Source organism: Camelus dromedarius, chromosome 5 (genome assembly GCF_036321535.1).
Source record: "Camelus dromedarius isolate mCamDro1 chromosome 5, mCamDro1.pat, whole genome shotgun sequence".
NCBI classification, from domain to species: domain Eukaryota; kingdom Metazoa; phylum Chordata; class Mammalia; order Artiodactyla; family Camelidae; genus Camelus; species Camelus dromedarius.
In genome coordinates, this window is record NC_087440.1 from 14,183,632 (window position 1) to 14,207,628 (window position 23,997).

At 37.1% G+C, this 23,997-nt stretch overlaps 1 protein-coding gene and 1 long non-coding RNA gene across 2 annotated transcripts in view; one reads left to right on the forward strand and one right to left on the reverse strand.

The window, feature by feature from the left end:
* The window catches only part of SCG3 (secretogranin III), a 33,751-nt gene extending 30,532 nt beyond the window's left edge, over nucleotides 1–3,219 (reverse strand). The window contains exons 1-4 of the mRNA XM_010977176.3: nucleotides 2,809–3,219; nucleotides 2,090–2,142; nucleotides 1,543–1,588; nucleotides 1,232–1,447 (exon numbers count right to left, since the gene is read on the reverse strand). Coding sequence (XP_010975478.2) covers nucleotides 1,232–1,447; nucleotides 1,543–1,588; nucleotides 2,090–2,142; nucleotides 2,809–2,899 — 406 coding nt within the window. The 5' untranslated portion in view covers nucleotides 2,900–3,219. The remainder of the gene's footprint in view (nucleotides 1–1,231; nucleotides 1,448–1,542; nucleotides 1,589–2,089; nucleotides 2,143–2,808) is intronic.
* Nucleotides 1–17,849, forward strand: part of LOC135321272 (uncharacterized) — a 47,486-nt gene extending 29,637 nt beyond the window's left edge. The window contains exons 3-4 of the long non-coding RNA XR_010380848.1: nucleotides 10,356–10,507; nucleotides 16,063–17,849. This is a non-coding gene — a long non-coding RNA (uncharacterized LOC135321272). The remainder of the gene's footprint in view (nucleotides 1–10,355; nucleotides 10,508–16,062) is intronic.
* Nucleotides 17,850–23,997: the final 6,148 nt, after the last annotated feature.

Consider the following 23,997-nt stretch of genomic DNA (forward strand, 5'->3'; position numbering starts at 1 on the left):
ATAAACTCATGAGCATCCAGACACTGGGGCTACAATGTCTGTGTTCTCAGAGTTTTCAGTTTAGGAGAAAAAGATAAAGCATAAGCAGTCACACTCAGGAATGTAAAATTACAAACTGCACTAAGTGAAAGTAAAGGAAGAAGGAAAGAAACAAGGTTTCTGTCAGATTTTGTGTCCTAGATGAACCTAGAAAAGTAGACAGGAACCAGTCTATGCAGGACTGCAGAAGCCACATACATGAAGGATGTGGGGTTTTATCTCAAGAGAAATGGCAATCTAGTAACAGTTTTTATGCAAAAGAGTTACATGCTTATATTTGTGTGTTGAAAAGATCCACTATGGCTGCTACCTGAAGAATAAGTTGGACAGGGTCAGAGTGAATGCTGGATGAGTCATTAGAAGGTTTTGCAGCAGTTCAAGTGAGACACAATTGAAAAAGTATGTTGGTGATTGAGAATAGAGAAAAAAACAGAGAGATTCATAGAAGGTGAAATTGATAAGACTGGTGGATTAGAATTTGAGAGGTAAGGAAAAAAAAGAAATAGTTTGAGTCCTAGATTTCTGCCTTGAAAAACTGGATGTGTAGTAGTGCCTTTCCTAGAGAAGGAGCACTTGAAGAGGGCTAAGTTGCAAGGTATACAGAAATTAGTAGTTTAATTTTATTCGTGTTAAATTTGAGGTGCTTCTGAGACTTCCAAGGGAAGAAGTTAAGTAGGTAGATAAACAGATACAGATCTAAAGTTCAGAGAAGTCTGGGCTAGTGATATAGGACATTAGGATATAGATGGTAACTGAAGCCATGGAGAGGTTAGAATGATCTAGGGAGAAAAGATGTAGCTAGAAAGAGAACACTGAAAAGGAAGTAATGAATATTTCACCTTGGGAGTGGAGTGTTTTGTTGATTTAATTATTTGATAATTATGATATTTTGTTTGTGCTAATAGTTAAAATACATTGGAATGTCAAAATGAATTCAATAATATAAAATATAGACAGTAGATTTAAGTTTTTTCTAAACATCAGTTAAGAACCGTTTCAAGAGAAAATAAAATCTGAGCTTCTGCAAAGCTGAAGCTTCCCACATCATCAGTAAGTTTGAGCTTTATTTCAATTTTGGACCTGACTAATAAAGGATTGTGAGTGTATAAGAGATATTTTTAAAATAAAAGACTTTCTCTGAAACTCCAAATTAGAGAAAATAGCTAGCAAAAGTTTTTTTCCCCTCATTTACCTTGAAACTTATGATCCAGTCCACTCTTAGTAGAATCATAATCATCAATCAGTCTTCGATTCTTGGTTGAGTCAACATCTTCCATGTTCACTTTATTATCATTTGGGGAGCTTTTTACAGATTGCCTTTCTTTCTCATTTTTTTCCTTTTCTGTTATTGCTTTTAGCAGGTTCAAGTTATCAACAAAGGAATAATTGCTTTCACCTGGCTTGTTTTCTGGAAGAAAGGCCCCCAAGCCCAAGACATCCATTTTAGTTAAGAATCTCATAGTCTACATTGTTTAAATTAACATCAGTATAATTTCTTATTACCTGGAGGGTATATTTTTTTAATCTTGTCTGCTTCTGCTTCAGCAATCTGTGAAACAAACAGGAGATAGACCTGGATTTAAATCATTGTTCTACCACTTAACAAATATGACAGCTAAATAATCTTCATGGGATTCAGTTTTCTTGTTTGTAAAATGTAGATAATAACTTCTATCTCAAAGCATTGTCACAAGGATTAAATGAGATAAAATAAAGGGCAGATGGTCCATAAATACTAATTTCCTTCTCTAATAATACCGGTGAAAGAGAAATCTCTGATAAATTAAGAAATTTTACTATAGAGTGGATGTGATGTTGAGCCTACTGGGTTGTTTCTTATGCAGTTAGCTCTTAGTATTATACAGAACTCTCTCTATATAACTGTCAGGATATAGAAGTTGCCAAAACTGTATTTCCCATCTTTTGGTCAGTTGATTAGTAAGCTCCTGAAGTTTATGGATTCAAAATGGCTAAAAAGTCACAGTATAATTACATTAAATAATAATTAAACTAAAATGAAATAGCATTTATAATTTTACTTTTGACCTACCTGCTCATTCAAAGGTCTTTCTGCACTTAATTCTCTATTATGTAGGGGCTTGTCTAGAATAAACACACACAAATACAAATTTAGTTGTGTATTGGAAAGACACAATATGTCTCATTAAACAACATCTCCAAAAAAGAAAGTTACCAAGAGAAACATTTTTGGAAGTCTGTGAAAAATACATATATTAACAAAGATTAACAAGATTATACAAAAACTATGATTATTAGTGTTGCTTTGTTTGTTATCCTGGTGTTTCCTGAGTTAATCGAATAATGCTTTTTTTTTCTGACCAGAAATCTAAAAAATAGTTCTAACACTTGGTTTACCAGCTGTTTTCAACTAGGCAGAGCATAATTTGGATTGGTATTATTGGCACATTAAAAGCTTTTTCGTCGTACATTGCACATGCTATGAATAGAGGATCTAAGAAAGGCTGTAAGGCGACTAGGGGAAAAAAAAAAAGCCACCTGACTAGGCGGAAAAGCCACCCCTTTCCGATATCAAAATAAGATCTTTCAGAACAACCCATGTTATTGCTCTATCGTTTAAAAAGTGAATGGGGGTAATCTGTCTTAAGCCTTTAAATTCGAACTGATTTCTCTGTCAATATGCACGGATACGACATGATCAGAAAATGATTTACAGCTCACGGTTTATACGAAGCTTTCCTTTTTCCTGGAGAAATAAAAAGGAGATTGGGGAAAAAACTGTCTACGTACCTTGGCTGCCTGCCGGTTTGGGGAAAGCCTGAACTGAGCTGCTGTAGAGAACCAACACCAGAATCCAAGTGCCGGTCCAAAGGAACCCCATTCTTCCACGCTTGGCTTCAGAAACTGCCTGGCGCCGGGCTCCCGGGGCTGTAGCTTTTGTTATGAATGAAAAGGAGTAAAAACAGGAAGAGCTAGGAGGGCGGGCGCCGGGAGGGCAGGTGGCGGGGACCCGCGGCTGGTGGAGCTGTGCCGGGCTCCCGAGTGAAGGGATTAGGAAAGCTCAAGGGCTCCCGCGTCAGGTCTTCAGGTGGAGGAGAGCGCTGTCCGCCCCGTGGGTGCTGAAGTTCCTGTGACGCGGAGCGGGCAGCGGGTCCGCTAGGGCGTCGCCTTATTCTCGCTCCCTCCTGGGGAGGAAGTGAGGATGGAAGCGCATGCTCCCTGGGAGCCAGAGGCGGGAGGGGATGGCGTCAGCAACTCCAAAGCTACTCCAATCCCTCCCGGTAATGGAAAGGAGGAGGGGCGACAGACCGGCTAGCGTATTCTGTGTGCCGCAGTCCTAGGGGTGCTCCTGCGCTCAGGGTCACCTGGAATGCCGGAAGCATGGACATCATTGTCGTAACCTCCCAAGTAAACGTTACCTCAAGCACCAAATGCCTTCTTTGCCCGTGCACTTGTAAAGGAAAGCTAGATAACCTTGTACAAGGGGTTCTGCTTTAAGATTATTCTGAGATATCTTCTCCCAAAAAAGCCCTTCTTTCCATTCCACCTTCTGTACCTAAAAGGTAGATATAATTCTTATATTCTTAGAAGAGCCGTGCCTTTTGTGATTTGGGTGAACACACCAGGGGTCACTTGGTGCTCTTATTTGTGTCTTAGTTCTATGGAGTCTTTTGAATTGGGAAATTAAGGAACATTCTTTCAAATAGTCAGATTGCTCTAACACACTGTCACTCTCCTAGTCTGTGTCCTGGGCAGGTGAGCAGCAGTGCTGGTTTCAATAAAAAAAATTTCCCCTCTGCACCACAGAAAGCTCCTCTCCCCCTTTACCTCTTCACTACTGCCACCAAAAAACAAACAAACCGAAAACAGAAACAAAAGAAAGAACGAAATAGAAAAAAAAAAAAAAAAGCTGCACTTCTGTGAAATTCTTCCCTAGGCTTCAATTATGCCTAAGGGCTTCGTTATTCCAGCATTCCTTGAAGAAAAGAAGTAGTCATGAAAAGGATTTTTCATCGTTACTAGGTCAGGGAGGTACTTCCTATATTTTGAGAATATTCCCAGAAGCCTAAGATTATTGCATAAAAGAAGCTATCAAAAGACTTTAAAATGATGAATACAAGCAACACTAATGTGAGCAGGGTGCTGAGTAAGCTGTTTGGTCTCTGATTTTTAAATAGAGTTTGGACCCTTTCCTTTGGACTGTGGCATGCTGGGAACTAGCCTGAAAAATGACCAAAGAGAAGAATTCAGCACAATCAGGCCTTTGATTTCTGCACCCCTGCTTTTTAAGAAGCAAGTTAGTCTTTCAAGAATCTAAAAATAAACAAACAAGCTAACAAACATCTCCCTCATTCTGGAGGTCATTGAGTTTGGAAATCACTCAAATACTTCCTTTAAGAATCTAAAGAGTACTTGTGATCTAACACCTACTTCAAAACAAACAGAGGGGAGAGTATAGCTTGGTGGTAGAGCAGGAGATCCTGGGTTCAATCCCCAGTACCTCCATTAAATAAATAAATAAGTAAATAAACCTAATTACCTCCTCCATTCAAATAAGTAAATAAACAAATAAATAGTTGTTTCTTGGCAGTAATAACATAGCATTATTATCCCAGTAGGTTACATTTTTAAAAATTAAGTCCCACAATTTAAAATCCCAGCCTAGTGAAGGGTAAATTTCCTTATTTTCCTCTTTAAAATAGAGGTGGCAAACTTTGTTTACCTTACAGTGTTACTGTGGAGTTCAATTGACTACATGTCTTTATCCAATCATTTTGATGTCAGGAAAAATTTGACACAGCCTAAAAAATAAGTCATGAAATATTTTCAGCTTTTAAGAAACATTACCAAATATTAGGTAAAATAGACCTTAACTGAGATTCATTCTGTCACTGACCTAATGGCTCAGCCTTGCTCTATTCTTTGTCCTGTCCTTGACTTACCTCTCTCCTCAGTGTATGTTTACAGTTGAGGGGGGAGGGTGCAGTCAGGATGGAATTAAAGTAAGAAATGGCTATTGAGCACATTGCATTATTTGCCAAAAATAAAAAGGTATTTGACCTTTCTGTGCCATTTGCACTCAAAGTGACTGTGCATGGACACTAAATCTAGGAGCATGTTATGTCTCTGATCAAATGAGCTGTGGAGCACTGAGTAAACTGTAAGACATAAATTAATTTACATTCCTCAGATTTTTAAAAAATTTGCATTATTTTTTATTGAAGTAGTCAGTTTACAATGTGTCAATTTCTGGTATACAGCATAATGTTTCAGTCATACATATCCATACATATATTTGTTTTCGTATTCTTTTTCATTATAGGTTACTACAGATATTAAATATAATTCCCTGAGCTACACAGTATAAACTTATTGTTTATCTATTTTATATTAGTAGTTAGTATTTGCAAATCTTGACCTCCTAGCTTATCCCTTCTTACATTCCTCATTCTTATTGATGTTTCTAGTGGACTTAGGTCTGTGAGTGGGATAATCCTAAGTTTCATTTGTTCATTCATTCATTCAGGAGATGTTTATTGAGCACTCATAATGTACCAGGTATTGAGGTGATTGCTGAGTGTACCAAGACAAGTAAGATACAGTCACTGGTGGTCTTAAAGCCTAACAGAGAGAAAGGGCTGACTACAACACCGTAACTATTTAGGTTTCACGTGCTACACATTGATCTCATTTAAATATAAGTGAACAAATAACCACAAGAGTGTGTTATGACGTCCCTGTTGTATGTGCAGAGTTCAGGTGGGGTGTAAATAATGGAATGTAGTCTGTTTTGATTTTTTTTACTCTTTCCTTTTTTTTTTTTTAAGTGGAAGTACTGAAGATTGAACCCAGGACCTCATACATGCTACCTAAGCACACGCTTTACCACTGAGCTATACCCTACCCCCTTTAAAACAAATTTTTTTTTTGAATTTTTTTGGGGGTGGAGGCAGTTAGGTTTGTTTGTTTGTTTGTTTGTTTGTTTGTTTATTTATTTATTTATTTATTTATTTATTTATTTAATGGAGGTACTGGGGATTGAACCCAGGACCTCATGCATGTTAAACATGCACTGTACCACTAAGCTATATCCCTCCCCTCAAATAATGGAATGAATGGTCATGAAAGGCTTCAAAGAGATCTCTTTTTTGAAATAAAATATTAAAATAGTTGATTATTATATGTAAGCACACTACAGATATCGAATAATAAAACATGTTCAAGTTGCAAGGCAAGTGTCCTTGACAAACACACAAAATAGACAGCATACAATGCACAGTGAGTTTATCAACGCTGCTTGTGTATGTGTTAACACATACATGGATTGATTGTTGTGTGCTCATTCACTGGTGTAGAAGATGCCTTTTGAGCTGAGTCTTGAAGATAGAGCTATTTGAAGGATGTTTATATTTATTGGATAAAAATTTTATGTTAGTTATTATTGCATGTTTAATTATAGAAAATTTTAAACAAACACAAAAGGAATGAAAATACTGAAATAAACTCCATGAATTCATTACCCAACTTCAATGATCATTAACTCATGACCACTGTTTTTACTGTTTTTATTTTATATTTTCAACCAATGAATTATTTACCTACAAAAATCCCAAACTTTATATCATTTCATTCATTAGTACGTCAGTGTGTTTACCTAAAAGATAAGGATTATTATTTCTCAGTATTCTTGCAATACCTTTATCATACCCCATAATATTACTACTACTTTAGTATCATCAAATATCCAGTCAGAGAGCAAATTTTCCCACTTGCCTTATATTTTTACAGATGGTTTGCTTAGACTAGGATCCAAACAAGGCCATGCATTCCATTCGGTTAGCATGTGAGAGACACATGTAAGACTGGAAAGGTAAATGTTGCAAGATTGTCTTTGACTTCACCAGACAAGCTAGCTGCTTCCTTAGAATACTGTGCACACTTCCAATATAGTGTGTATCCCATTGTGCTGCTTTATGTACATGTTTCTTTTCTCGTTATTTCAAAAATAGTAAAAATACATTGAGGGAAAAATTCTGAAAATACAGTATGCAAAAAGGGAAAAAAATTATCTGATAGCAATAACCACTGCTAACTTTTGGTATATTTCCTTTTGGTGTATGTTTTTCTAAGAAAATATTTTATACATATATTTATAAAGTCGTTATCTCTCAATGTAATTATCTGCTTACATATCTAGCTGTCTATCCCACTAAACTGTGAACTTTTCAAGGGAAGGAATCTCGTCTTAATCATCTTTCATTTCTCAGCCCTTTTGCAGTGTCTGGAAATACATTTGCTTAAGAAAATAAATGAAGTGATGGAGGGTTTCCTGTTTACCTTAGGTCGTCCGATGCTGTGACTATGATGGTTGTCCCATATTGGAGGATCATGACAGTCTTTTGGTGCCAGGAGCTGCTATTTCCTTCAAGAGCTGTTAGTCACTCTGTCAGTATGATTATCCACTCAGCATTTTCTTTACAAAAGAGTAGTCTTGCAGAAGAGATATTCATGAAAGGCCTACAAATAGAGAACCAGAGCTGGCAAAGGCCCTCGCAGCTGCATGGATCTGTTTCTGTGAAAAATACTGACACAGGATGCCAGCACTAGAGATGACTGCTGGTATAGCTCAAAAAAGAAATGTGGAATCTGGAAATACACCATCAGAGCAAAGTTGAAGTAACCAAGGATGATGGAAATGAGCAAATAAAAAGACTAAAACAAGGAAAGTGAGAGCATGGAAATGAAAGGAGGGTATGAATAAAGAAAATGGACCCTACACCTGAAACTAATGCCATAAATTGACTACATTTCAATAAAACATAAGAATTTAAAAAACTAAGTTAAATTAAATTGAAAATAGAAGAAAGCACAGGAGAAAAGCTTCCTGACATTGGTCTTTCTTTGAAGAACTTGACACCAAAAGCACAGGCAACAATAGCAAAAATAGCAATGAGACCGCATCAAGCCAGAAAGATTTTGCCCAGCAAAGGAAACAGTCAACAGAGTGAAAAGGCAGCCTACAGAATGGGAGAAAATATTTGCAGACCATGCATCTGATAAGAGACGAATATCTAAAATATATAAGAAACTCCTGCAACTCAATAGCAAAAACCAAATAATCCAATTTAAAAATGATCAAAGGACCTGAACAGACATTTCTCCAAAGACGTACAAGTGACCAACAAATACAGGAACAGATGCTCAGCTTCTCAGATCATCAGGAAAATGCAAATCAAAACCACAGTGAGATACTACCTCTCAAATGTCAAAATGGCTGTCATCACAGAGATAAGAAATAACAAGTGTTGGTGAGGATGTGGAGAAAAGGGAACCCTGTGTACTGTTGATGGGAATGTAAATTGGTGGAGCCAGTGTGGAAAATAGTATGGCAGGTCCTTAAAAAATTAAGAATAGAACTACTGTGTGATACAGCAATCACACTTTTGGAAATGTATCCAAAGGAAGTGAAATTTGGATCTCAAAATGATACTGGCATCCCCATGTTCATCCAAGAATTACTCACAATAGCCAAGATACAGAAAAGACCTAAGTGTTTGTGGACAGTTGAATGAATAAAGAAAATGTGAGATCTATGTGATAAAATATTATTCAGCCTTAAAAAAGAAAGAAATCATTCCATTTGCAACAACCTGGATGAAACTGGAAGACATTATGCAAAGTGAAATAAGCCAGATGCAGGAAGACAAATGTTGCATAATGTCCCTTATATGTGGAATCTAAACTAGTCAAACTCACAGGAAACAGAGTAGAATGGTGGTTGCCAGGAGCTGGGAGGAGGGTGAAATGGGGAGATATTGGCCAAGGGATACAAAGTTTCAGTTATATAAGATGAAGACACTGTGGAGAACTGAAAAACAAAAGCAAAAACAAAAACAAAAGAAAGAAAGAAAATGGGCCCACAAGATGACAAGATGTGATAGGCCACCTACAGAGTGCAAAGTGCCAGCACTGAATCTGAGTTTGGGAAGGAGGAGAAGGAGGCTGGATGGCAGACTTTTCCGTTGTTCGCTTAACTTGTTTGTACCATGATGCCTAGAGAGTTGAGTCTTTTGAGGCAGATTCGGGGAGGATGGGAGGAACAGGGATCTTTTGGGAAATTCTCAAGCTCTCTACTTCACTCTGAGAAAAAGCCAAGTCTTTAAATGGTCTATCTCTACACTATTTGACTCCCCACTGCATCTCTGATTTAGTCTTTAATTGCTTCCCCCTTACTGTTTCTAATCTAGCCTCATTAGATTCCTTCCCAGTCCCCAAACCCATCATGCCTTCTTCTGCCTCAGGGCCTTTGCACTTGCTGTTCTCTCTTCTCAGAATGTTCTTCCTCCAGATAGTCCCAGCACTTAATCCCTTACACAGACTGTATCTTTGCTAAGAAATCATGGTCTTAGGAAGGCCTACTGTCTCAGGTCAGGTTTCCTGGGAAACAGATTCTGAAATGTAGATTAGCATGCAAGAAGTTTTTAGGGTACTCTCTTGAATCAACACCTATGGAAGAGAAAAAATGGGAAGGATGTAGGATTTGCCAGAAGGAGAAATGGAACCAATACAAGCTCAATGGATGCTTTAGTCAATCCCACAAGGAAGTCTAATGATGAGATGATTCTTTAGAGCTGTCCTGAATTGGGGGCAAGAGATGTAGGCCCTTAGACTCCTGCATAGATCAGTCATTGAGTGTAGGCCTCCCCAGGAAGGAGTTGTGACCTTGGACAAGGTCGTTCTTTTCAGGAGCTGGAGAAATAAGATTTTCAGTCCTAAAGTGGGATCTGAGCAGTGCATCCCAATGTTCACCATACATACCCTGACTTCTTTATTTAAAGTTGTAACCCCTGCCCCTGAATTCTCCCTCCCCACCTCTGCCTTATATTTCCCCATCACATTTACCACCCAACATCCCATGAAATTCACTTGTTGATTTTATTTATTGTCTTTCTCCCTCAGCTGTGAGATTTTTGTGGACAGGGATTTTTGTCTATATACTTTTTTTTTCATTGCTGAATTTCAAGCATCTAGTATAGTGTCTGACATATAGTTAAGTGCAAAACACAGCTTGATGCCTGGAATATGCTTTAAAACCCCAGGAAAAAAATGTACAGCTAGACAAATAGGAAAAATAAAATTGGCTGTGTGTTGATCATTACTGAAACTGGCTAATGAATACATGTACACAATTCAATATACTATCCTCTCTAATTTTGTATATGCTTGAAATTCTTCATAATAAAAAGCTTTAAAAGAAAAGATTTATTTGAAATGTACTGCTCACAAGTAGAGACAGTAATAAGAGAGATTGTTTTTCTTTCTTTTCTCTCCCAAAGGAATCCCCAAAATACAATTAAACATCTTCCTCAGTGGAACAGAAAATCAATAGCTTTGACCTGGTGCCGCAAAGCCCATCCTCCGGCCATCCCTGTAGGCATGCTGCTGCCATGGCGACCCCAAGTGACTTAGCTGCCAATACTCCTGCAGGGTGAGTGGTACAATTTCAGTTTTCTTCTCTAGGATGTCAACATTTTAGACATTGGAGAATTAGGGCAGCATTTCTGGCTAGACACTGCATAGATACAATTAGACAGCTCTCATGCCTTCTGAGAAACTAAGAGTGATTACTAGACTTCCTCTCATCAGTCACGGAACAGTGGACAGGAGGAGGCTGTGCGAGAGCACTCCCCTTCTCCCAACGTGAAGGCTGAGTTGAACCACACAGGAAAGCCGTTCCCCATTCTCTGCTGCCTCTAGTCCAAACAGATCTCCAAGAAGGGCCCTGCATGACATGACTCTGCAGCCTCTCTGTCCTCATTTCCTTCCACTCATCCCCAGGCCCGTGGGTTCCAGTTCCTCTGGCTTCTGCTGTTCTGGCGCGGTCACACATGCCCTCACGTTGCTGCCTTTACATTGACTTTCTCCTCTGCCTGGAATCATTTCTGCTCATTTCTTCATCTCCTTCAAACCTTAGCTCCAATGTCACCTTCTCCCCTGATGGATTATTTAAAATTGCACCCTCTTTTGCCGCCTCTGTACGCCCAACCCTATTACCTTCCTCTGCTTTTTTCATTATTCCTTACCACTTTCCTCTTTCAGACGTACTATGTAATCTCTTTTAATTGAAGTAGAATTGATTTACAATGTTGTGTTAGTGTCTGGTGTATAGCATAGTGATTCAGTCATACATACATATATATTCTTTTTCGTATTCTTTATCATTATAGGTTATTACAAGATATTGAATATAATTCCCTACTGTGTCAAACAGTAGAACCTTGTTTATTTATTTTGTATAGTACACATTATGTAATGCTTAATCTGTCTATCCTGAGTGCCTATAATAGTGCCTGGCACATAGCTAGTTATTGAGAACATTGAGTGAATAAAGGGAGCTCGGAGTCCTGTGTTTCTCAGACAGCGTTCATAAATTCAAGATTTTCAGGTCAGTTCTGGCTTGAACTGTCAATATCTCTCTGCTTCCCTTCCTCTTGCCCTGTATCACCATCTCTCCGCTTCCCTTCCTCTTGCCCTGTATCACCATCTCTCCAGTTCATACTTTAAAGCAACCAGAGAGATCTTTAACAAGTGTAAGTCTGATCAAAGGCAAGGGTGGAGCTTGGGCGAAGCAACATGGAAAGGTGCGGTAGCCTGTGCCAGGTCACCGGTGGGAGCCCTTACCACCCAAGGCTTGAGCCTGGAATGAGGTGTTTAAGAGGCCAGCTGACAGGACTGTAGCCTTCAGTAGAAGATGCAGCCAACAGGAGATAAGCTAATACAGAGGGACCTAAGGAAATAAATTTCTCCTCTCTTCTGCTCATCTCTTACAGTGGCCCCTGTGGCTGAACTCAATCAGAAACCAGAGGGCGAGGGAGGCACTGTGGCAGTCCTTATAAGTCAGCCTTCTTGGGCACAGGGCTGGGTGAACAGTGACTCTGGGAGAAATTTGAAGATAACTGCTTTTTTTTTTTTGATTAAAGTATAGTTGATTTACAATGTTGTGTTAGTTTCTGGTGTACAGCATAAGGATTCAGTATACATATGTATATATTCTTTTTCATTACAGGTTATTACAAGCTACTGAATATAGTTCCCTGTGCTATACAGTAGGGCCTTTTTGTTTATCTATTTTATATATAGTAGTGTGTATCTGTTAATCCCAAACTCCTAATTTATCCCTCCCCTCACCCTTTCCCCTTTGGTAACCATAAGTTTGTTTTCTGTGACTGTGAGTCTATTTAAGTTTGTCTCATTTTTTTAGATCCCACATATAAGTGATATTATGTGATATTTGTCTTCCTCTGTCTGACTTACTTCACGTAATATGATAATCTCTAGGTCCATCCATTAATGGTCTAGCCATTAACGCAAATGGCATTATTTCATTGTTTTCTATGGCTGGGTAGTATTCCATTGTATAAATATACCACAACTTCTTTATCCAGTCATCTATCGATAGACATTTAGGTAGCTTCCATGTCCTGGTTATTGTAATTAGTGTTGCTATGAACATTGGGGTGCATGTGTTTTTTTGAGTTGGAGTTTCCTCCAGATACATGTCCAGGAATGGATCATATGCTAAGTTTATTTTTAGTTTTTTAAGGAATCTCCATACTGTTTTCCATAATGCCTGCACCAAATTACATTCTCACCAACAGTGCAGGAGGGTTCCCTTTTCTCCACACCTTCTTCAGCATTTTTCGTTTGTGGACTTGTGAATGATGGGCATTCTGACTGGTGTGAGGTGATACCTCATTGCAGTTTTGATTTTCATTTCCCTAATAATTAGTGATATTGAGCATCCTTTCATGTACCTATTGGCCATCTGTATGTCTTCATTTGAGAAATGTCTATTTAGGTCTTCTGCCCATTTTTCGACTGGATTGTTTGTTCTTCTGTTATTGAGTTGTATGAGCTGTTTGTATATTCTGGAAGTTAAGCCCTTGTCAGTTGCATCATTTGCAAATATTTCCTCCCAGTCTGTAGGTTGTATTTTCATTTTGCTTATGGTTTCCTTTGCTATGCAAAAACTTATAAGTTTGATTAGGTCTCATTTATTTTTGCTTTTATTTATATTGCCTTGGAAGACTAACCTAGGAAAACATTGCTACAATTTATGCCAGAGAATGTTTTGCCTATGTGCTCTTCTAGGAGATTTATGGTGCTCTGCCTTATGTTTAAGTCTTTAAGCCATTTTGAGTTTATTTTTGTGTATGGTGTGAGGGAGTGTTCTAATTTCAGTGATTTACATGTAGCTGTCTAGCTTTCCCAACACCACTTCCCAAGGAGACTGTCTTTTCTCCATTTTATATTCTTGTCTCCTCTGTGGAAGATTAATTGACCATAGGTGTGGGGGTTTATTTCTGGGCTCTCTGTTGCATTGATCCACAGGTCTGTTTTTGTGGCAATACTGTGCTGCTTTAGTTACTGTAGCTTTGTAGTATTGTCTGAAGTCTGGGATCCAGCTTGTTCTTTTTCTTCAGTATTGCTTTGGCAATTCTTGGTCTTTTCTGATTCCATATAAATCTTAGGATTATTTGTTCTAGTTCTATGAAAAATGTAGATTGCTTTGGGTTGTATGACCATTTTAACAATATTATTTCTTCCAATCCAAAAGCATGGGATATCTTGCCATTTCTTTAAATCATCTTTAATTTCTTTCATCCATGTTTTATAGTTCTTGACATGTAAGTCTTTCACCTCCTTGGTCAGGTTTATTCCGAGGTTTTTTTCTTTTTTTAATGCGATTTTAAGAGGGATTTTTTTTTTTTTTACTTTCCTTTTCTGATATTTTATTGTTAGTGTGAAGAAGTGCAACACATGTAGATAATACAGGTGTCTTCTTCCTTCTCTTCCAGTGTGTTTTTGAAAGCTTGGCTTATATAACCTGTACATACTCATGTGTGGGGTGGTGGGAGTCATGTGTTGATTTCCAGTTAGCCTGGCTGCAGGCTCTTGAAAGGTGTAGTATATCCAGTTTTCTGTCATTGTGCTTTTTCTTTAAGACGATTTGTTGCGGTATTTTGGTATGCATTTTCATAAATGATGATCTTCTATTAAACTATGACATTTTTTCCTAATAAAAAAAAAAAGTGCAACAGATTTCCCAGCTTTTAGAGGCCACCATATTCCACGGCTCATGGCCCACTTCCTCCATCTTTATATCCAGCAGGATTGCTTCTCTCTCTGACCCTTCTTCAGTAGTCACATCTCCTTCTGATCACAGTTTGGAAAGGTTATCTGTTTTAAGGACCCCAGCCATAATAATCCAGGGTAATTCTCTCACCTCAAGGTCCTTAATTTAATCACATCTGTAAAGTCTTTATTGCCATATAAAATAACATATTCATGGGGTCCTGGGATTCAGACAAGGAGCTGGCTTAAAGAGATCCCCAATTACAAACTCAGGACAATTTTAGCATCAAAATAATGCCTGTAATGGCATAGAATAACTGAAAGTAACACAGAACAAACAATCCATGCATCCATTAGTGGATACTTAAAAAGCAGCGAGAGAGAGTTGGAATCTTCCTTCTTTACAGAAGAATGCAAGCTAACAAATTAGACAAGAATACTAGAACTAGAAAATCACCACTTTGCCACCTCATAGTGGAAGAATTATTAATGAATTCTAAAACCATTGGGTGAAAATTTTTTCTAAGTTTCTAAAATATCACTCCGCAGATTAATTGCTAATGCAAAACAGAAATGTACCTTTAAACTGGAGTTATTTGGTAGTTACCAGTTTCATTTGGTGATGAAACTTAGCATCACTCATTATGGGACTTGACATTATGTGCCTCTTGAGGGGGATATAAATTTAAGTACACAAGCATCACTATCAAGTGTTCATACTACTTCCAAAGATGCTAATGTATTTGGCCTGGAGTTGAACCTGAGCATTGGCATTGTAAGTCTTTAAAAATTCCCTGGGTAATTCTAATGTGCAATTAAGTTAGAGAGAGAGAGCCACTAGTTTAAATATTTGAAAGGTAAATATTGAGTACCTCTATGAATTATTTTGGAATTACATGTTACTAAATGAGCTGAAGAAAAACACAAGTGCAGTGGAAAGTCATCTTTCTGATTCTGGTAGTCTCTCAGACAACTTATCTTTTTCCAAAGATCGTCTCCCTCCTCTTTTGCACTTGTAAATGTTACATCATGTCATAGTAAAAAGATTGGAAGTCCAACGAGACAAGAAGTTCTATAGATCAAAGATAGTTGAATATTACTTAAGGATTTTTGACATTAATGCCTTAATTTTTTAAAATGTTGGCGGGGAGGGTATAACTCAGCGGTAGAGTACATGCTTAGCATGCACGAGGTCCTTGGTTCAATCCCCATTACCTTCATTTAAAAAAAAGATATTAAAAAAGACATTAAAAATAATAAATGAATAAAAATTAAAAGAAAATGTGTGTATCTGTTTTCTCACTATTAGAAAAGGAGTTTTCATTATTTAAGTAACTTTTGACTTGACGGATTATTTGCTAGTCATGGGGAAAAGAAGGATGCAATTTTACAATGCAGGAATCAGGATGTTACCATATATTGTGTGATTCTATTTATATGAAATGTCTAGAATAGATACATCTATAGAGACGGAAGTAGATCAGTGTTTGCCTACTAGGGTGGGTGGTTGGGAACTGAGGGTGACTGCTAATAGCTATGGGGTATCTTTCAGGGATAATGAAAATTTTCTAAAAATGTTTGTGGTGATAGTTACACAACTTTGTGATTATACTAAAAACCACTGAATTACATGCTTTAAGTCAATAAATTGTATGGTACGTGAATTATATTTCAGTAAAGCTGTTGTATTTTATAGAAAGAATCCAGCTGTCACTATTCAAATCTAGGAATCAATCTTCACATCACAAACAGCGGGGCAACCAGATGTATGAATATCCTGTTATGATGCAATTTGAAGTACCTCTGAAGTAGTCTTCAAAAAAAATATTTATTTGAATCTAATTAAGCCTTTAGATCTAAATTTTAGGGGACCTTTAATTCTAGGAATAAATTCTGTGTTTCCATAAGGAAGCAATACGACAACTCCAGAAGGCAAAAAACTCCACCAGACAACTCTTTCAGCCTCCTCAGCAAGTCATCATCATGGAAGGAAAAGTGCGGATGGAAACAGTTCCAGATTCCACAAGGCTGAAGAGATGTAACAAATGCCATGTGTGGGCCTTCACTGGATGCTATTTTGAGCAAACCAACTAGAAAGGACGCCGCCTGTGATACAAATGGAGAATTTAGATATGGATTGGGTATCTTATGATATAAAGGAATAATGTTAATTTGCTAGGGATTGTGGTTATATATCCTTAATTTTTAGAGATGACAACTGTAGTATTTAGGGAGTGAAATGTCATGATGTTGAAATTTGCCTTTTAAAAAAAATCAGAAAAAAAATATAGCTGAAGCAAATATGGCAGATTGTTAACCATTGCTGTCTAGATGTGTATATGGGGGTTCATTTTACTAGTTCCTCTCTCTTCCATGTGCAAATTTACATTAAAAAACTTTTAAAGCCAGGAAATTGTAAAATCTGCAATGATAATCCAAAAGAATTATTCAAAGATTTTCAAAGAGATGTTTGAATAAATTAATAAGTATAAATAATTTTTAACAATTCTGAGTTCTGTATTAAAGTACAGGAGCTGTGTCAACTTCTATAGGAGACATGTGTATGACAAAAATGACAGCCAGAATATTGTTGAATTTTGTATCGCATTCCAGAGAACTGTTCTTTTTTTTAAATAAAAAGAATTTAATTTATATGGAATCACAAAAGACCCAGAATTGCCAAAGCAGTACTAAAGAAAAAGGATGAAGCAGGAGGCATAATCCTCCTAGACTTCAGACAATACAACAGGGCTACAGTAATCAAAACAACAAGATATGGGCACAAAAACAGATACATGGATCAATGGAACAGAATAGAGACCCAGAAATAAACCCACACGCTTATGGTCAATTAATTTTCGACAAAGGAGGCAAGAATATACAGTGGAGAAAAGACAGTCTCTTTGGCAAGTGGTGCCTACAGAAGTTGAGTAGGTTCATGCTCTTTCTCTCTCATTTGTCCAAATTTGATTTTGGCAAATATGAAGACTTGGAAGCAGAAAACCCATTTCCATGTTTAGAGCACAGAATTTCTTCCTTTTAAAAATGAAGCTCAGAACCCCCTAGGAGAGCATTAGAAGGACAGTCTGCAGGTTGGCAGGGGCGAACAACAGAATGGACTAAGCTGGTCCAACTCCGTCCTTTGCATTTCAGATTTCTCTGGGGAGCTTCTTTTTTTAGAGGACCTATTTCTTCTGAAAGCTCTAAGTGTGAACAGGAACCCCTGTGCATTTTGTTTTAGAGTTAGGGCACCGTAAACCAAGGAAGTTAGGGAACCTTTGTCTTAAGCACATTTGTAGATTGGTAAAAGAGGCCATGATGTAGAAAATACAAGGACCATGCCAGGAGGGGTGGAATCATTTGCACAAAGCAGTTAGTCATGGAAAAGAAGAATTATTTTATTTTTCTTCTAAGGCAGAAATAAATAAGATAAATTAAAAAAAAAACAGGCAAAGATGAAGGTACAAGGATAAAGACGAAAGTGTGAGACAAAAGAAGGAAGCTGAGGAGCCTATTCTGTAGGACCACGGTATTCTTCAAAGAATGAGGGAGCATCAGAGTGGATCAGAGCATCAGAAGTGGAGAGAGAAGACAAGGAAATCTGCAGACTTGGAGTACCGTGGGGCTTGATTTAATTTTTCTCTGATTAGTTATTGAATGAAAAATTGAACCCAGCAATGCTATATTTTTTCTTTCTGTTGTTCTTTAATTTTTTTCAGAAAGGAGATGTGCCTATTTAAAAACAATGCTGTTATGAAAAATTTCATACATATAGAAAAGTAGAGACTAGTATAATGAACCCTAATAGACCTATCATCTAGGTTTAACAGCATTTTGTCATATCTGCTTTTTTTTTCTGCTAAAGCATATCAAAATAAACAAGTCATCATTTTATTTTATATCTGAATACTTTGATAAGCATCTCTGACATATCAAGATGCTTTCTTATCTATTGTCAAAGGATGAGACCATTAACATTTGAAATGCAAAGCTGTAGTTATTACTAGTAAGTAAACAGGTGGTATTCTGGTCAGGGACAATATATCCGGGTAGGACAGATCGTTGATCTTAGAGAGGGTATTTGAGAAGAGTGGAGTTCAGAGACTAGTGGATTTTTAGAGGTGGGACTGGGTTTTCAGAGCTGAGGAAGTTACTGAAGTGAGCTGACTGGTTGGCCTTCAGAAGCATGTTCATTGGAGTAATTCCCAATTCACTGACTCGGAAGCAAGACACTGTCACAGAAGGATTAGATCACAAATTGGATTGAGGCAAATGGTGATTGATTGATTAAACAGATGTAAAACTAGTTCTGGTGGTTATTTGTCACCAGGGTTATAGAGCTATCATTTATTGATCAAGAAGATTTAAAACCACTTGTGGTGGCTACTTGTTATAATAGCTTCAGTACAATCTTTTTTTCCCAGAAACGTGGGATTTTTTCCCCCTGTCTCAGTACCATCATCAAACCTGACATAATTAATAATAATTCCTAATATTATCCAGTACATTGCTGCATAAAATGTGATGCATGGATCATACACTGCTACTTGTCTGTGAAGAAATGAGTAAAGAAACAGAGAGTAAGCTTTTATAAGTAAATACAACAATTTCATAGGATAATTTTATGTCTCTTGACTTTAATAACAATAAAAACCACAGACCTGGTTTGTTGTACATCTTTCTTTTACTTCATTTTTCTAGTAATTTAATTTAATTTTATTTTACAAATGTAATGGTCTGCAATAAATTGGGCAACACACCTTCTTAACTTGAAGAAATACTGATTAATACCCAGCCCATATTTAAATTTTCTCAGTTGTTCCCAGTGTGTCTTTATGCTTGATTTGCTCAAACCATTTAATTATGTCTCTTAAGCCTCTTATAATCTAGAACATTCTCCTCTCCTCTTTCTTTTTTCATGCCATTGACCAACTGTCTTGCAAAATTACTCCGCCTCTCCACTTTTCTGGTTGGTTTGATTGTTTTCTCAATATTTTTCATAATTAGTGGCTTGCTTTTTTATTTTCTTAACCATGTGTTTGAGGCAAAAGAATTTAATTTTGATAAAGTACAACTTATGGAATTTTTTCTTTTATAATTTGTGATTTTGGAGTTGCATTTAGATAGCTATGGGAAAAAAAAATTACACCTTGAATCTTACATAGTTTACAAAAAATAACTCAATATGGATCACGGACCTAAATGTAAAAGCTAAAACTATAAAAATTCGAGAAGAAAGCAGAGGAGAAAATCTTAGTGGCCTTGGAGTTGGCAAAGATTTCCTAAGGTGACTTGAAATTGCAGCCAGAATTGAGAACCATCAGTAATTCCGTTCCTGGTAACAAGCGAGGTTTAATGTGATTTAAGGGAAAATCTCTCAGGTTGCAGTGTTTCTCAAATTACAATGTACATACAAATCACTGGGTTACTTAAAAAAAAAGATTTAGTCACAAACTGTCTTATGTCTAGTTGTTTTGTTATGTGAAAAAAATAAATTATTTAAAGTTTAAGCCACATTTAGCTGGTTGTACTGATACATTCGTGTGAAAGTATCTTAACAGTCACATTTTTATAATCTCATTTTTTATAATTTAAAAGCAAACTGTGGTGTTTATTTACCCCATGGGCCACTAAAAATAAGGTAACACCATTTAGGCTCTTCTAATACTAGTGTGGTATCCAGGTTAGTTCTGCTTTTCTCGGTCACGTCACATGTAAATTATTCCAGTTTTGGCCTTACTTATTATTTTTTTTTAATTGAAGTACGGTTAGTTACAATGTGTCAATTTCTGGTGTACAGCACAATGTCCCAGTCACTGAATCTATGAATTCCCAGAATCTATGAATACATAGATTCATTTTCATATTCTTTTTCATTAAAGGTTATTACAAGATATTGAATATAGTTTCCTGTACTATACAGAAGAAATTTGTTTTTTTAATCTATTTTTATATGTAGTGGCTAACATTTGCAAATGTCGAACTCCCACATTTATCCCTCTGCAACCCCTTTCCCCTGGTAACCATAAGATTGTTTACTATGTCTGCAAGTCTGTTTCTGTTTTGTAGATGAGCTCATTAATGTCCTCTTTTTTTCTTTTTTCTTTTTTCGATTCCACATATGAGTGATATCACATGGTATTTTTCTTTCTCTTTCTGGCTTACTTCACTTAGAATGACAATCTCTAGGTCCATCCAGGTTGCTGCAAATGGCATTATTTTATTCTTTTTTTTATCACTGTGTAGTATTCCATTGTATAAATATACCACAACTTCTTTATCCAGTCATCTGTTGATGGACATTTAGGGTGCTTCTGTGTCTTGGCTATTGTAAATAGTGCTTCTATGAACATTGGGGTGCATGTATCTTTTCAAATCAGACTTCCCTCTGGATACATGCCCAGGAGTGGGATTGCTGGATGAGAAGGTGACTTTTGAGTAAGCACTTAAGGAAATGGGAAAGCTGGTCCTGGGGATATCAGGGGGCACCTTCAGAGGAAAGAGGACATGAAAAGGGTCTAGGGTGGGAAAAGAGGCCAATGTGGCTGCAGCAGATTGAGGAAGCAAGAGAAGAGTAGAAGGGAGTGGCATGAAGTCAGTTAGTAAAGACAAGATGCTGTAGGTCACAGGAAGGAGTTGGGGTTTTGTTTCAAATGATAGGGCAACCATTGCCAAGTTTTGAGGAGAGAAGTGACAGAATCTGACTCCTATTTCAAAATAAAAGGATCACTTTAGCTGCCACTTTGAGAACAGACTGAAGTGGGGAAAGACCAGAAAGAGGAAGAGAAGTGAGGCTATTGTAGAATCTAATGGAGAGCCCATGGTGGACTGGACTAGAATGATCGCCTTCTGAATGTATTTTGAAGGCAAAGCCAATAGAATTTGGTGACTAAACCAGATGTGCGGTGTGAGAGAGAAGTCAAAACTTGCTTAAGCAACTCAAAGGATGGAATTGTCAGTTGAGATGGGGAAAACTGCAAGAAAAATGTGTGTGTGTGTGTGTGTGTGTGTGTGTGTGTGTGTGTGTGTGTGTGTGTGTGTTTGGTGGTGGTGAGTGACTCTTGGAAACTCTGTTGTAGACATTTTAAGCTTGAGGTGCATTGTTAAGTATCCAAATGGAGGTGTCCAGCAAGCTTATATGGGTCTTGAGTTCAGAGAAGAAGTGCAAGTTGGGGATGCAAATTTAAAAGCTGATTGCATATGGATGGTTTGTAAAGTAATGAGATGGAATGAAATCACCATTTCAGTGAGTGTAGACTGAAAAAAGGAGAGACCCAGTGAAGCTCTGGCGCCCTCAAAGACTTAGAAGTGAATTAAGGTAGAACCGGAAAAAGAGATTCAATGGGAGCAGCCAAAATTGATAGGAAGAGAGCCAAGCAAGTGGAAACCAAGTGAAGAAAATATTCTAAGGAAGAGAGAGGGATCATCTAAACAAATCTTGCTGGGTCAAATAAGATGAGGTCAGAGAAATTAACTTAGGGTTTAATAGCACAGTGGGCTCTGGTGACCTTGAGAATGGTCTCAGTTTGAATGCTGGGGTCAAAACTGACCGGACAGTTTCAAGATGGAATGGTGGAGGGGAGAGAAACTGTAGACACTGAGTATAGACATATCTTCTGCTGAGATTTCTTGTAAAAGGAAAGGAATAGGAGTTGGACAGAAAGTTGGGGTTAAGAGGCTTTTTGAAAGATGAGGTAAATACCGTATATTTATTTGTAGGTTGATGGGAACAATTTGGCAGAAAGCAAACAATTTTTTGATGTAGGACAGAGAGGGAAAAATTGCTGGAGCTGTGTTCTTTATTTTTATTTAATTGGAGGGGGAAGGTAATTAGATTCGTTTATTTATTTTTAGAGGATATACTGGAGATTAAACACAGGGCCTCTTACATGCTAATCTTGCACTCTACCACTTGAGCTGTACCCTCCTTCCGGAGCTGTTTTCTTGAATAGGTGAGAGGGTTAAGATCTAGTGAGAGTACAGCTGCAGGCTGGCCATCACAGGACCACTTCATCCTCCAGAGCTGAAGGACAAAGGCCGAATGTTTGAGTGCAGGTCTGGTAGGTGGCAGGTGGTAGACAACTTGTGAAAGTTCTCTTGTGATTGCTTAAGTTTTCTTGGTGGGTAGGAACCAAGGTCATCAACCAAGATGAAATAATGTTGCTATAAACAATTTAGAACAATGCCTTAGGAAATAACACTTCTTTGCCTTTCTATAGTGGATACATCTAGGGGCAGAAATGGTGGATTGGTACAAATGGAACCAAAGAGAATTTTTAGGATTAAATTTGTTCTGATTTTAAAAGTAGAAAATACCAAAATACCAAAATATTTAAAGAAGTAAATAAGTCACCTCTCCTAGTAATACATATTATTAACATATTTAATACATTTTATTTCAATGTAAAAATTAATTTTTCAACGTGATTAATGTTAGAAGGGAAGGAGTCATCTTATGTATAGTTCGATTACAACTATAAAAATATACTTGAGGGGAAGGTAATAGCTCAGTGGTAGAGCATGTGCTTAGCATGCACAAGGTCCTGGGTTCAATCCCCAGTACCTCCATTAAAAAAAAATTCATATGTCTATATAAATATATAAATAATATAAGTATATGTACATATATATACTTAAAGAAGAAAGGACCAGAAAGGAACATAATGTGTTAACATGTTATGTTAATAAAGTATATGTGATTTATTTTCTGTATTAAGAAATTTTGCAATATGATATTTTTAATGAGAAAAATTAACATTATAAGCTTTTAAAAAGAAACTATTGACACAATCCCCCAAATAAACTTCTAGAATTACAATAACACTGTGCTGACCTAGTGAGTGTTTGCTAAAACAATCCTACCTCTTTCCATTCATGTGACTTTGGACATCACTTACAGGATTGGTTTACACGGAAAGTACTCTTGAAATAGGTACTTATTTCCTCCTGGATATTCTGCCCGACATTTAGGAAATACTGCCACCAAGTGGATGGTAGGAATTTAATTTTGGTTCCTGTTGCTTTATTTAATTCTATATTAAAAGTCAATAGATCAGACAAAAGGCGTGTGTACGTCTGGGGACACTTCGGGGGCTTGGGTTGAACCAGGAAGGTTAACTCAGACAGCTGCTCATGTGTGTGGGAGCCAAGGAGGAAAGATGAAACCCCAGCTAGGAGTGGAAATCTTCAAGGGACTGAATCTAGTACCTCTAGTACACTGAGTAATGCATCCTGATTCCAGTTTTAGAATCTATCCTAAGGAGATAATCATGGATGTGCAACAATTCAACACTGATGTTTGTCATGGTTTTTTTTTAAATAACAAGAAAAACAAGAATGTACATGTCCTATGTTTGAGAATTAATTGAATAAATAATGATACACTTCTGCAAGTGACCATTAAGGTGATATTAAAAACGTGTAGTGACAAGGAATATTTATGTTCTGTTTTTTAGTGAAAAATGGAGATCACAAAGTAGCATATATCACACACAGCTAAAGGACACAAATACATATAATTTTTAATGCTAACAGTAATAATGAACCTATCTTCAGTGCTTACTCTGTGCCAGGTAGATTAAAATAGCTATCTTGGACCCATCTAGTCCTCACTTCTTCAATGTAATCCCTTTAATGCTTCCCCCTGCTTCTATTCCCAGCTTTTCTTGGGTCTTGGACCTTTTTGGCAGTCTGGTCAAACACATGGACTCCAGAATGATGTTTTTAAATACATAAAAGAAAACACATTGCATTAAGCAGGAAACAAGTTACTTTGAAATACAGATTTTAAAATACCTATTTTTTTTTAGTTTTTAAAATATCTAAAAAATCAAATTTAGATAC